This window comes from Trichechus manatus, unplaced genomic scaffold, assembly GCF_000243295.1.
Source record: "Trichechus manatus latirostris isolate Lorelei unplaced genomic scaffold, TriManLat1.0 scaffold00116, whole genome shotgun sequence".
NCBI classification, from domain to species: domain Eukaryota; kingdom Metazoa; phylum Chordata; class Mammalia; order Sirenia; family Trichechidae; genus Trichechus; species Trichechus manatus.
Genome location: NW_004444052.1, coordinates 7,401,209 through 7,414,577, shown reverse-complemented (window position 1 = coordinate 7,414,577; position 13,369 = coordinate 7,401,209). Strand labels below are relative to the sequence as shown.

The 13,369-nt window shown below is 38.2% G+C and overlaps 1 protein-coding gene across 2 annotated transcripts in view; it reads right to left on the bottom strand.

The window, feature by feature from the left end:
• Positions 1 to 910: 910 nt before the first annotated feature.
• The window catches only part of NFAT5 (nuclear factor of activated T cells 5), a 140,516-nt gene continuing 128,057 nt past the window's right edge, over positions 911 to 13,369 (bottom strand). Inside the window, exons 12-15 of one of the 2 annotated variants that reach the window (XM_023738414.1) lie at positions 8,200 to 8,348; positions 4,991 to 7,475; positions 2,696 to 2,939; positions 911 to 2,042 (exon numbers count right to left, since the gene is read on the bottom strand). In XM_023738414.1, the coding sequence (XP_023594182.1) occupies positions 2,704 to 2,939; positions 4,991 to 7,475; positions 8,200 to 8,348 (2,870 nt within the window). In that variant the 3' untranslated portion in view covers positions 911 to 2,042; positions 2,696 to 2,703. The remainder of the gene's footprint in view (positions 2,043 to 2,695; positions 2,940 to 4,990; positions 7,476 to 8,199; positions 8,349 to 13,369) is intronic. The other variant, XM_023738413.1, reaches the window with a different exon arrangement.

Genomic DNA, 13,369 nt, shown 5'->3' with positions numbered 1-13,369 from the left:
CTATACTTATGCCAATGTACTCACTCAGTACAAATAGCAAAATAGTATACCATTTCCTAAATACAAAATATAGCTTTCCAAAAAAATGAAACACACATTAGATATAAACCATCCAAAACTTGAACGATTGAAAACTGTATTCAAAATTAAATGACCCAGAGTAGGTCTCTTTCTGAAAAGTTCCCTTCATATCGGCAAGAAGCCTGTACTACTGAAAACGTAATTCAATGTCTCTCAATCAGAGAGAGAAAGGGAAGAAAGGGTTGGGGAGGAGGAAAGACTATATTAGAATAAAAATAAAAAAAACAAATTAGAAGAAGAGTACAAAGAACCAAGGAAGGCCATCACAAAAAGGGGGAAAAAATCTGGCTGTATAAACAAAACCAACACCACAATTTCATACAGTTCAACTAAACAGAAAAAACAAACAGAAAAGTAGCCTTTAACAAACAATTAACAGGCTATTTTCTATACACTTAAAAAAAATTAAACTGACAAGGATACCAAAAACATTTTATCAACATATAGAAGCCACACACTATTTGGCCTTAAACTGTATTAACAGCTTTCTACATGCCAAAAGGAAAAGAAGAAATAAGCACATGTCCAGACAACAGGTAGTAGTGAGAAGCAGGCATCCCATGGGTGGCAAGAACACCCAAAACTGTGTAACTAATGCTACAACTGCAAGTTCTGGAGTGTGTTAGTTTGCTCTTTATAGATGTAACAAAAGTTAACTCTTCATTTTAAGTCAAATGATATGACCCTGTAAAAGCCTAAGGCTTACGGGAAACATTAGAGAAGTGACCACTTCAAACTATAAAGCACTGAGGTGACAAGTGAAATTACACTCACTGTAGCTCAGGGAGAACTAATGTTTCAAGAAATTTTAGTTCAGTTTTGTTTTGAATTAAAATTTATACTGTTTCCTGTTAGAGGGGAAAATTTGAAGATTTCAGAACAGCACCGTTCACGGGGAAAAAAAAAAAAAGCATTGTTTCTCAGGAATCAACTCCCAATCAATTCCTGAAAGGGTACTCACTCCCCTGCCCTGTGCTGTAGGAGTTAGGTCATCCTAGATCAAAGCGGCCTTGTTCCTTTAAGTTGCTACAGGGTCATAAAGGCAGTAAGTATATTAATAATTACCTAAAATAAAATGAGAAAGATAGGAAGAATAACAGGGATGAATATAAAAGGGAATGCCGGTCTTAGACTGAGTTAAGAGGAAAACAGACTCAAATTACTGTCAGTTTAAACTACTGTAGAATATATCAGAACATAATTTGCCATATGTTATCCCCTTCATTTTTTATAGAGCATGATAATTACTTTTCTATGCACAGTTATGGTTAAACCCCTTAGTAGAAACACAGAGAATTAACAACTCTCTGAAAAATAAAATCAATAGCATTCCAGCTGTCCCCAGTTTTAAAACTGTATTGTCTGCCTTTGTGTTAAATAGTTCTCTCATCTGTGTAGAGTTCTTAATATAGCTTACTTGTCAGAATGTTACCTCTTCAGTTTCTCCATAAAAACTGAAAAAAGATTCCTTCACTTTGGCCAATAGCTGTGCTTTTTATGTTGAAAAATCACAGCCTTAGATATTATTTGAATTTTACTTTTTCAAAACCCATTAGTTGACTAAAACAATACAGGAAAGAAAATAAAGAACAAAAGTAAACATGACGATATGAATTATCTTCTAATAGCAATAATGACTGACGGTCCAGCCTTTAATTTAAACTGTACTTTTACAGAAACAGTGCCTAGGAAAATAGCAACAATGAATTGTCAGCTGGGAACTCAAATAGATTCTCAGTCACCACTGTTATTAGAAATATAAAATATGAAGATGTTAACATTGATGGCTAATCACTGCAATAGGCAGCAGAAGTGTGCTCTTTTGCAGTCAGAGTAAAATCTAGTCATTTACTCAAACAGTTTTTCATATTTTGTTTTGTTTTTACAGTAACAGTTCAATAATCGTCATGGAACCACAAAATCTCAGGACATCTTGGAATCAGGTTTTCTTCATGAAATTTCTAAAAAAGAAAAAAAATAACACAACTCACTAAGGAGTGAAAGCATTTATAAAGTTTCTGTCACCCTGAATGATCCCAAAGTATATTACAATTCTATAAATGATACCTTATCATATTTACTTTTCCAAAGACTTTTATAAGCATTTGTTTCTTAAGAAAAAAATGAGACATAATCATACCTAATACACAGTACAAAGGAAACGTATTTTGCACATTCATCAGATGTTCTGTCATTCCAAAGCAGAGTCTTAAAGCCAGAAGAATGCCCAATCATTAACAAAACAACCATAAGCTATTATTCAGAGTAATTCGTAAAAAAGTATTATCTTTAGATAAAGCCATATTTTAAGGCATTGGACTAAATAGTGCTATTAACCCACTGCCGTCAAGTCAATTCTGACTCATAGCAACTCTGTAAGATGCAGCAGAACTGCCCATAGGGTTTCCAAGGCTGTAATCTTTACAGAAACAGACTGCTACATCTTTCTCCCTTGGAGCAGCTAGTGGGTTCGAACTGCCAACCTTTCAGTTGGTGGCTGAGTGGTTAACCACTGTGACACCACGGCTCCTAAGTAGTGCTAACTTAACCCAAATATGTTAATAAAACTTTCTGATGCCTTTCAATAAAAAAGAAGGCAAAATGCAATACTTACACATCCAGTTAAAAGGAGCCAGTCAAGTTGTTCCCTTGGTTTTGCAATGAAACAAGCAAATCAATCTTTTCGATGTTCTGGTTGGTGTTTATAGAAGATGTCAGTGGAGAATTCTCTGCAATTTGCTGAGATAGAAGTGTTGTCACAGGTGGCTGGCCCTCATTTTGTGGCTGGCCTGGCTGGCTTATAGCCATCAACTGATCTGGCAACGCAGCTGGTCCAGAGGTTAAAAGCTGACTACAGTCTGCAAAGACATTTAAAATAGAGAAGCAGCTGATTACTTTCTGCTAAGATTCATGAAAAAACATTTATTAGTTGCTGAGGGAAATTCATTACTGTGTTCATCACGTATGTGAATAAAAGCAAGGCACCTGAAAGCCCAAGAAAAAGATTTTCACAGAATGGTGCAGGAATTCATTGAAAGCTTCCTCTTTCCTCTAAGCAGTATAAAAAGACAACTTTGCTTAGTTATCATCATCAGTCCTATATACTTTCTTCGGCATATAAACATTACACACGTGTTTCTATCTATAGAAACTGCTTACTTTAATTGGCTGAGATAGTTTCTTACTTCATTTCTCTTTCAAGTTTATAGCTTAAAATGGCAAACACATATATTTACATATATGACCACATTTGTTGTTATTGTTGTGTGCCATCAAGTTGATTCCGACTCACAGCGACTCTATATGACAGAGTAGAACTGCCCCATAAGCACTCGGCTGCTAACCAAAACGTCAGTGGTTCAAAAACACCAGCTACTCTGTATGAGAAAGATGTGGCAATCTGCTTCCATAAAGATTAAAAAAAAACAAAAACAAAAACAAAACCCACTACCATTAAGTTGATTCCAACTCACAGGGACCCTATAGGACAGAGCAGAATTGCCTCTTAGGGTTTCTAAGGCTATAAATTTTTATGGAAGCAGACTACCACATCTTTCTCTTGTGGAGTGCTTGCTGGGTTTGAACCACTGACCTTCTGGTTTGCAACCGAGTGCTTAACCGCTGCACCACGAGGGTTCCTTCCCATAAAGATTACAGCACTGGAAACCCTGTGAGGCGGTTCTACTCTGTCCTATGGGATAGCTATGAGTCGGAATCGACTCAGTGGCAATAGGTAATCATTATGGAGCAAATTACCAGGTCTTTTCTCCTGCAGAGCCCACTGTTGGGTTCAAACTGCTGACCTTTCATTTAGCAGCCTAGTGCTTAACTACTGTGCTACCAGAGCTCCACATTAAATCTTCCCAATAGCCTTGGTCAAGTATGTACTATTATCAACACTTTAGATATGGAAATTGAGGCTCCTAAAAATCAAAAACTTGTCCAAGATCTCTCACAGTCTCTAAGTGGTAGACCTGAGATTTGAACTCAGTTCTAACTCCAATCTGTGCTTAAAACCACTGTTTTCTGCTTTCAGGGGACATCTAGGTCAGTCGGCATAACATATTAAGAAAATGTTCTGCATTCCACTTTGGTGAGTGGCGTCTGGGGTCTTAAAAGCTAGCAAGTGGCCATCTAAGATGCATCAATTGTTCCCAACCCACCTGGAGTAAAGGAGAATGAAGAACACCAAAGAAATCAGGAAAGCATTAGCCCAAGAGACAGAAAGGGCCACATAAACCAGAGACTGCAACATCCTGAGACCAGAAGAACTACATAGTGCCCGGCTACCAGCAATGACCACCCTCACAGGGAACACAACCGAGTCCCTGTTGGAGTAGGAGAGAAGCGGGGTACAGAACTCAAATTCTAGTAAAAAGACCAGACTTAATGGTCTGAGACTAGAAGAACCCCAGAAAGCAAGGCCCCTGGACTCTCCCATCAACCCAGCACTAAAACCATTCCTGAGGCCAACTCTTCCGTCAAAGATTAGACTGGACTATGGGACATAAAATGATACTCATGAAGAGTGTGCTTCTTAGCTCAAGTAGATACATGAGATTAAATGGGCAACTCATGTCCGGAAGTGAGATGAGAAGGTAGAGAGGGTCAGGAGCTGGTTGAATGGACACGGGAAATCGGGTGGAAAGGAGTGTGCTGTCACAATATAGGGAGAGCAATTAGGGTCACATAACAATGTATGTATAAATTTTTGTATGAGAGACTAACTTGAATTGTAAACTTTCACTTAAACTACAACAATAAAATTTAAAAAAAAAAAAAAAAAAAAGAGCGGCAAGTTTTTGGTTAAAAAAAAACCCACTATGTTTTGCTTCCTTTTAGTAACAATCATCTGACAATTTCAACCAAGTAATGGTTAAGTAATGAAAAGTTAGGAAAAGTTTCTTACTATTTTGAATGCCAAATAAGAACATTCCTGATGTCTGCTGAGATGAGCCAGGAGAATTTTGTAGTTGATTCATTGTGCCTCCTGCAGTGTTGCGAAATAAGGTAGCCTGTGGTTGAGGTGAAGATGTGGCTCCTTGGATTCCAGGCATGCTGTTCTGAGGGGAATAAAGAGGAGACTGTTGCATGTCTTGTTGGTTTATACTGGTCTGCAAGGCAGACATGGATGCTGGAGAGAGGAAGAGTGTTACTTGCTGCTCTTGAGAACCAGGTGACCCTTGGACCAACTGAATCTGAGGAGAGGTATGGAACAAGGAGGTTTGTGGTGATTCAGACTGGGTAGAACCCGGGTTTTGAAGTGAGGAAACTGTGGGCTGATTCTGAAATTGCATGGGCTGCTGCTCTTGATTCATTGATGCCATATTATTTTGTTGGTGAAAAATTGACTGGTTCTGTTGCTCCTGATTAGCCATTGGATTTTGATTTGGGTTGAATATCATGTTAGGTGGTGGTTGCTTTTGAGATGCCATTGTAGCCATGGTATTCTGATTACTGAATAAAATGGTCTGCTGCTGTTGCTGCTGCTGTTGCTGCTGCTGTTGCTGTTGCTGCTGCTCCTGGGATGGAGAGTTACTCTGGATGGCAACCATTGAGTGCTGTGACTGAAAGATTGTTCCTTGTTGGTTCTGAGGCATTGGATTAGGTGGAAGGGAGCCCAGGGACACCTGAGGCTGAAATAAACCTTGCTGAGATGGTTGTGCCTGTTCTTGGGACAGCATAGGGGATGGGATGTGTGATATTGAAGCCTGCTGTGGGAAAGCAGCTTGTTGCTCAGTGTTTGATGTTGACTGAAGTGGAGAAATTGAGTTCTGTGCTGCAAAAAATGAAATCTGTTCTTCTTGAGCTACTGTGTTAGTCTGGAGATTATTCATAGAACTCTGGGAAAGAAATATGTTGGTTGGTTGCTGGTCTTGAGAAGATCCCTGTAGCACAGTGATGGTACTCTGAGAGTGAAACATTGGAGGCTGCATTTGTTCAGAGGAGGTTGTAGAAGTCTGACTGCGGACAATAGGACTTGGACTATGAAAAATAGAACCTTGAGTTTCCTGGGAAAGGTTCTGAGCATCAGCAATAGGATTTTGAGGATGAAAAAGTTGAGCCTGTGAATGAGAAGACTGCTGCAAAAAACTCCCAGATTGAAGTGACATCATCTCATTACCTTGCTGGAATAAACCACTGCCTTGTTGCTGGGTACCACTATTCTGAACACTCATCATACCTTTTGAAGATGAAAAAAGGTTAACTTGAGGCTGACTGTCCCCACTATGTTGCATCTGGACCATGGTCTGAAAGACACTATTCTGAATCTGTTTTGCTTGTGCTTCAGTTTCTTCTCCATTGCCTGAACTTGATGTCTGAAACATGGTAGTGCCAGGAGTTGCAACCTGCTGAGTGGTGGTTGCAGAAGTTTCATTTCCAGAAACTGTAGGAGGAGAAGAAAACAATTCACATTGCATTTGCATGTCCTCATTGGTAGATAATGCACTCATCATGTGAGAAGTCTGCTGGTAAACTGGAGATTGTTGAAGGTTTCCATTTGCTGAAGCAGTTGAAGGAAATAACTCTGACTGAATTTGGGCAGCTGCCTGGCAGATACTCTGCTGCATCTCCATCACCATTGCAGCTGATGATTCCATCACTTGCTGTTGCTGTTGCTGCTGCTGCTGATTAGACAGTGTGTTTTCAGTCTGTGGATGAACATTTTCAGCTCTTCCAGGTATTAAATTATCTGGTCTGGTATGGACTGCTGGCTCTGTTGAGGAAAACATTCCTGGGCTTACGCTACTTTGAATTTGACTGACTTGTTGAAAAATGTCTGCACTAAGCTGTTCTTGAACATTCTCATTACCATCTGGAGCAGAAAATAAAACTGAAGATAACTGTTGTTGTGCCTCTAAAACTTGTTGGACCAAGTCAACATTTCCACTGCTGCCACTAGTAGTACTGCCTGCAAAACTTCCTGCTTGCAACTGCTGAATAGTATTCTGCAGCTGACTCACACTATTTGGTGATGGAAAAATATTTGATGAAATCTGCTGCTGTAAAGTCTGTGCTTGTTCTTGTAGTGGTGACTGCTGTTGTTGCTGTGATGCCTCAGTCAGTTGTGACAAATTAACCACTGTACCATCTGACTGTAATACCTCTCTAGATTGAGTTTCTCTTGTCTGAAACTGTGTAGCCTGCTGTAGTAGTGGGTCACTATTAGGCAGCTGACTAGAAGCAGAAACTGCTGGGAAGGTACCAGGCTGTGAAATGTCCTGTGTTTGGATAGTTGTTAGGGTCTCTGGGTTGTATGCCTTGGGCTGAATCTGTTGCTGCTTTTCATTTTCAGAAGATAAGTGGGAAGATGATGATGAAAAAGACCCATTTCCTGCTACGGTAGGGATATTTTCCAATGTTTGCTGAGTTGATCCAACTGTCTTTGTAGTCTAAAAAGAAAAAAAAAAATCCCCAAATAATATGTATATATAAATAAGCTCATACAGATACTTCAAAAGTCATTATTGTTCTAAAATCACATACAGGGACAATTTTTCACTCGATATTATTTGGAAAATAGGTGCAAGACCATGATTCTCAGTGATAATAAGATGTCTGTCATCAGGTCATCAGGATATTTTTAAAAAATAGTGTAAGCAAAGATAGTCAAGTAAGTAGAATAATCAGCTATTGATATGCTTAGGGAAGTTAAAGGTAATAAAAATATATTACTTATATAGTTCATGAATTAAAAAAAAATTTCAAAATATCTCCATTTTGTGGATCATTGATAACATCATGGAGGAGGCACATGAAAAAGGGAGGGGAGTTTACACGAAAAGACTAGGGAAAAGAAGTAATAAAACTATCTCCAATTCTGAAAATGCTAAACCAGTATTTTTATTAATATCCCACATCCCACAGGTCTAGCTAACATATTAATTTCTCCCTTCAAAAATGTATATTAGAAGTCACTTTCTGGGCAATTCTGTTGAAGTATAAAGCATTCACTCGGAAAAGCAAAATCCATTAAGTACATTCAAAGCAAAACAAATGTGAAAAAATTAGGAAAAGTTAAAAGTATAAACCCAGGGAAAAGAAATCAAACCACTCAAGATAGAGCAATTTTTATATCTGAGGGTAAGATTTGGGGCACTAGTCAATGTGACTTACCTTAAAAATAGGGGAAGATCTTTTTTCTGCTGTTACTTCCATTGGAGTAACATCTTCACTCTTAATCATGCTGCTTGATATGAGTGGAGGGATCAGAGCGTTAGGAAGAATGTTTACCTTATCCAAGTTACATCCTGTAGTTTTCATTGCTGCACACAAAAACAGGAAGATAAGTTTAAAATTACAAAAATAACCAACTATTGCATTCTATAGTGTGTTGACCATTAGTCACGATTTAAATGTCAATTTTCTGATGCTATGATGGTAGCATGAGATACACAATTGGTGTATAAAAATATGCCCTCCCTTTCTTGAAGAAGCAGTGCCAGTGCCTTGAGGACTCCTGGTATGGGCCTGAGAGTGCAGGTTAAATATTAGTAAGTTTAAGCGGTTCAATTATCAAATACACCCCTCGGGACCCTCCCAAGGTTCCTTAAATTATACTGGTCACCATGACCAGGATATATTATAGGATATAGTTTAGAAATCTTCAGGAGGTTAAAGCTACTTAGTTACAACTGTTACACTCTCCTCTTACCATATGGCTGCCTGGAAAATATGAAGTCTCAAAACCTTTTAAGAGGCATGGGATTGTCTGAGTATTTGTCCTCAATAAAACTCAAGCCTCAATTAGAAAATGCACCAAGTATTCAAATAAAGGACCAATTTAGGCTTACCAATTAAATTTCTAAAGCAAAATGGGCAAGTACTTCCCAAACCCTTCCACTAGAGTAGTTATAGATTTTCATCAAGGAGAGGCAACATATAGTGTATGTCTTAGTCATCTAGTGCTGCTGTAACAGAAACACCACAAGTTGATGGCTTTAACAAAGAGAAGTTTATTCTCTCACAGTCCAGTAGGCTACAAATTCAGGGCATCAGCTCCAGGGGAATGCTTTCTCCGTTGGCACTGGAGTAAAGTCTGTGTCGTCAATCTTTCCTTGGTCTGGGAGCTTCTCTGCACAGGAACCTCAGGTCCAAAGGATGCGCTCTGCTCCCGGCACTGCCTTCTTGGTGGTATGAGGTTCCCATGTGTCTCTGCTTTTCTCTTTTATATCTCAGAAGAGATTGGCTTAAGACACTATCCAATCTTGTAGACCTCATCAGTATGACCTCATCATAGTGATAGAGTTTACAACACATAAGGAAATCACATCAGATTACAAAATGGTACACAATCATACAGTACTGGGAATCATAACCTACACATTTTTGGGGGGACATGATTCAATCCATGACAGTATATAAGGCAGATTCTACTACTGTACTACATATACTCCCCTCCCTCTTCACTCTCTCCTCACAGATTCCTTTTCTGTCTCCTTGAGTCTACCACTGGCACTTAGTGGAGCCTACTGATATCGCTAATGACAGTCTTCTGAATTGAAAACATAGCCAAATACTGATCTAAAAGTTTATCACTACTTCGAGATCCTGTGGAGAGAAATACAATCTGATACCAAAGGAAATCCTGGCTATAAAGAAGATCTTTAAATGGCACATATGAGTAGGAGAGCTACCTTTGTAAATATTTTGATCTAAAAATATTTGAAACTTGCCTCACAGCCATTTGTAGAAACTTAATTCTTTTTTTTTTTTAATAATTGTACTTCAGATTAAGGTTTATAGAACAAATAGATTCTCATTAAACAGTACACATACTGTTTTACGACAATGGTTAACAACCCCACGACATGTGGACACCGTCCCTTCTCAACCTTGGGTTCCCTATTACCATCTTTCCTGTCCCCTCCTGCCTTCTAGTCCTTGTCCCTGGACTGTTGTGCCCCATTAGTGTTGTTTTGTTTTATGGGGCTGTCTAATCTTTGACTGAATGGTGAGCCTCGGGAGTGACTTCATCACCGAGCTAAAAGGGTGTCCGGCGGCCATACTCTCGAGGTTTCTCCAGCCTCTGCCAGACCAGTAAGTCTGGGAAACAATTCCTGAGGAAATTGATTATACTAAGGGAGGGAAAGTACTCATTCAGCTTTTGATAGTTTGTGTTTGTTACTCTATCTGAATAATCTGAGAAAGAAAGAATTCACTCATGAGTTGTCTGGACCTATTTTCACATAAGTTCCATCAACATTAGTACCATTCAACTCACAATCCAATTTTGGCTGAGACAAAACTTTAGATCACGCATAGGGCAGACATTTAAAAGGTTCATATCGAGGACACTTTGAAAGACAATTAATGTCGGTTATTTTACATCAAATACAGTTGATTCAATGCTCAACTGCTATTCTTGCTTTTGAATTCTATTAGAATGTGAGCTCCATGAATGCAAAAATTTTGCTGTTGCTATTATTTACTTTGGAGCCCTGGTGGCGCAGTGGTTAAGAGCTCGGCTGCTAACCAAAAGGGCGGCAGTTGGAATCCACCAGCTCCTCCTTGGAAACCCTATGGTTTTGGCTTATTATTTACTTCATGTTGTATATTTTTTGTAGGTGACCAACAAGTATTTGTTGACTGGAGAAATGAATGAATTAATCTTACTTTAGCTTTATCATAGTCAATTTAGTTTGTTCTGGATTGTCTGGTTAATTCTATAGTACAATGCTGCATAATTTCACTAATAGTATTTCTGACGTAAAATTTTTTGTTATCTAAAGATATGTTTACATTATAGTTCAATTAAAAACTGCGGATAAATATCCATTGACTAAATAAATGCATCATTTACATAGTTACTGCTTCATATATCTATACACAATTTCCCCCAAAATGTATTTAGAGAGTAATGTTTATTATCATAGCTTTTTTTCCCATTCTGAAAAGAGAGAAGAGTAGAATAAGTTGAGCACGAGTCTTTTACCCATCCTAAGTAGAACACTGACAAGTAAGTATATGTCTATCGGAGTAGAGAAATAGGAAAAGGTCATTTTGGCTAAGGCACACTCAAAGATATGAGTCTTTACTAGTGACCCTACAGGACAGGGCAGAACTGCCCCCATAGGGTTTCAAGGAGTGGCTGGTGGGTTAGAAATGCCAACCTTTTGGTTAGCAGCCAAGCTCTTAACCACTACACCAACAGGGCTCCAGCCTAGGACACCCTATGGAGCAGTTCTCATTTGTCCTACGGGGTCACTATGAGTCAGAATAGACTCAACAGCACACAACAACAACAAAACAAAGATATGAGTCTTTCTATGGCCATATGCACGTGAGTTCATTTTCCTTATATTCCAATCTCAAATCTAGTCCCACTACCAACAATCCAAAATGTCACTGGGTCAGACAATAAGCTTGTCAAATGTGCTCCATTTTCTTAATTTTAATAATAATCCTCTAGCAGATTTCAATTTAGCAGTATTTTGTAAATGAAAATATCATGTTAACATTTTCTTTCTCCAATTGCCTAGGTCTTTATTAACCCTAACAACATCAAGCAGTTGTCATTGCACTACAATCCAAAACTTACATTTTGTTCTCAAATCACCTTGTCATGGATTGAATTGTGTCCCCGCAAAATACCTGTAAACTTGGCTAGGTCATGATTCCCAGTATTGTATGATAGTCTACCATTTTGTCATCTGATGTGATTTCCCTATGTACTGCAAATCCTATCACTATGATGTAGTAAGATGGATTAGTGCAGTTATATTGATGAGATCTCCAAGATTAGATAGTGTCTTAAGCCAATCTCTTTCGAGATATAAAAGAGAGAAATCAACAGAGAGACAGGGGGACCTGATACTACCAAGAAAGCAGTGCTGGGAGCAGAGCGTGTCCTTTGGACCCAGGGTTCCTGTGCAGAGACGCTCCTAGTCTAGGGGAAGACTGATGACAAGGACCTTTTTCCAGAGCTGACAGACAGAAAGCCTCCCCCTGGAGCTAACGCCCTGAATTTGGACTTATAGCCTACTAGACTGAGAGAAAATAAACTTCTCTTTGTTAAAACCATCCACTTGTGGTTATTTCTGATATAGCAGCACTAGATGACTAAGATACATCTCTATTTATCAGACTACTTCTTTTATGTGATTTAATTTTTTTGGAAAATTAAATACAACAAACCCCCCAAAGGCAACCCTAAAATATTTCTCACTTAACTACATTCTTTATGTCTAAATAGCAACTCTGTATAGCTATAAGAATACCTAAAATGAAAAAAAGAAAACTGTACCACATGCAAGATTACTAGAAAATTTAATTATAAATCTAATCCAGAACTTTAAATACTGGTAAAATGAGAATATTATAATACACAAAAAAGAATTCTTTCTATGGCCTAATCGGCATGTACAATTTGAAAAGTATGATGCTTTCCTGTAAAAACTTAGATAATTATGACATGCATCCTTACGTATGGCCAAAATGTTTCTGGCTACTTTAGATGGCTTCTCCCCCAAGCAATAAATTTAAAATAACACCTGGAACATGATCATTCTTTTTTGAATTTTTTTTTATTGTACTTTAGATGAAGGTTTACAAAACAAATAGTTTCTCATTAAACAGTCAGTACACATATTGTTTTATGACACTGGTTAACAACCCCACGACATGTCAACACTCTCCCTTCTCGAACTTGGAGGACCTTTTTTTTGGTGAAAATAAACACAGCCAAAGTTACACCATTTCAAAAGTTTCTACATGTACAATTCAGTGACATCGATTACATTCTTTCAGTTGTAGTGTTATTCTCACTATCCTTTTCCAAATTATTCTATCACCATTATCTTCAACTCACTGCCCCCTACGCATCCCATCAAACCTTTTGAGTTGCTGTTGTCAATTGGATATCACATACGTAATTTTTTTTTTGTACCTTAGATGAAGGTTTGCAGAACAAATAGTTTCTCATTAAACAGTTAGTACACATATTGCCCTATGACAATGGTTAACAACTCCACAACATGTCAACACTGTTCCTTCTCAATGTTGGGTTCCCTATCACCAGCTTTCCTGTCCCCTTCTGTCTTCTAGTCCTTGTCCCTGTACTGCTGTGCCTCATTAATCTTTTTTTTTTTTAATTGTACTTCAGGTGAAGGTTTACAGAACAAATAGTTTCTCATGAAACAGTAGTACACATATTGTTCTATGACACTGGTTAACAACCCCACAACATGTCAACCCTCTCCCTTCTCGACCTTTTTTTTTGGTGAAAATATACAAAGCCAAAGATATACCATTTCAAAAATTTCTACATGCACAATTCAGTGACATC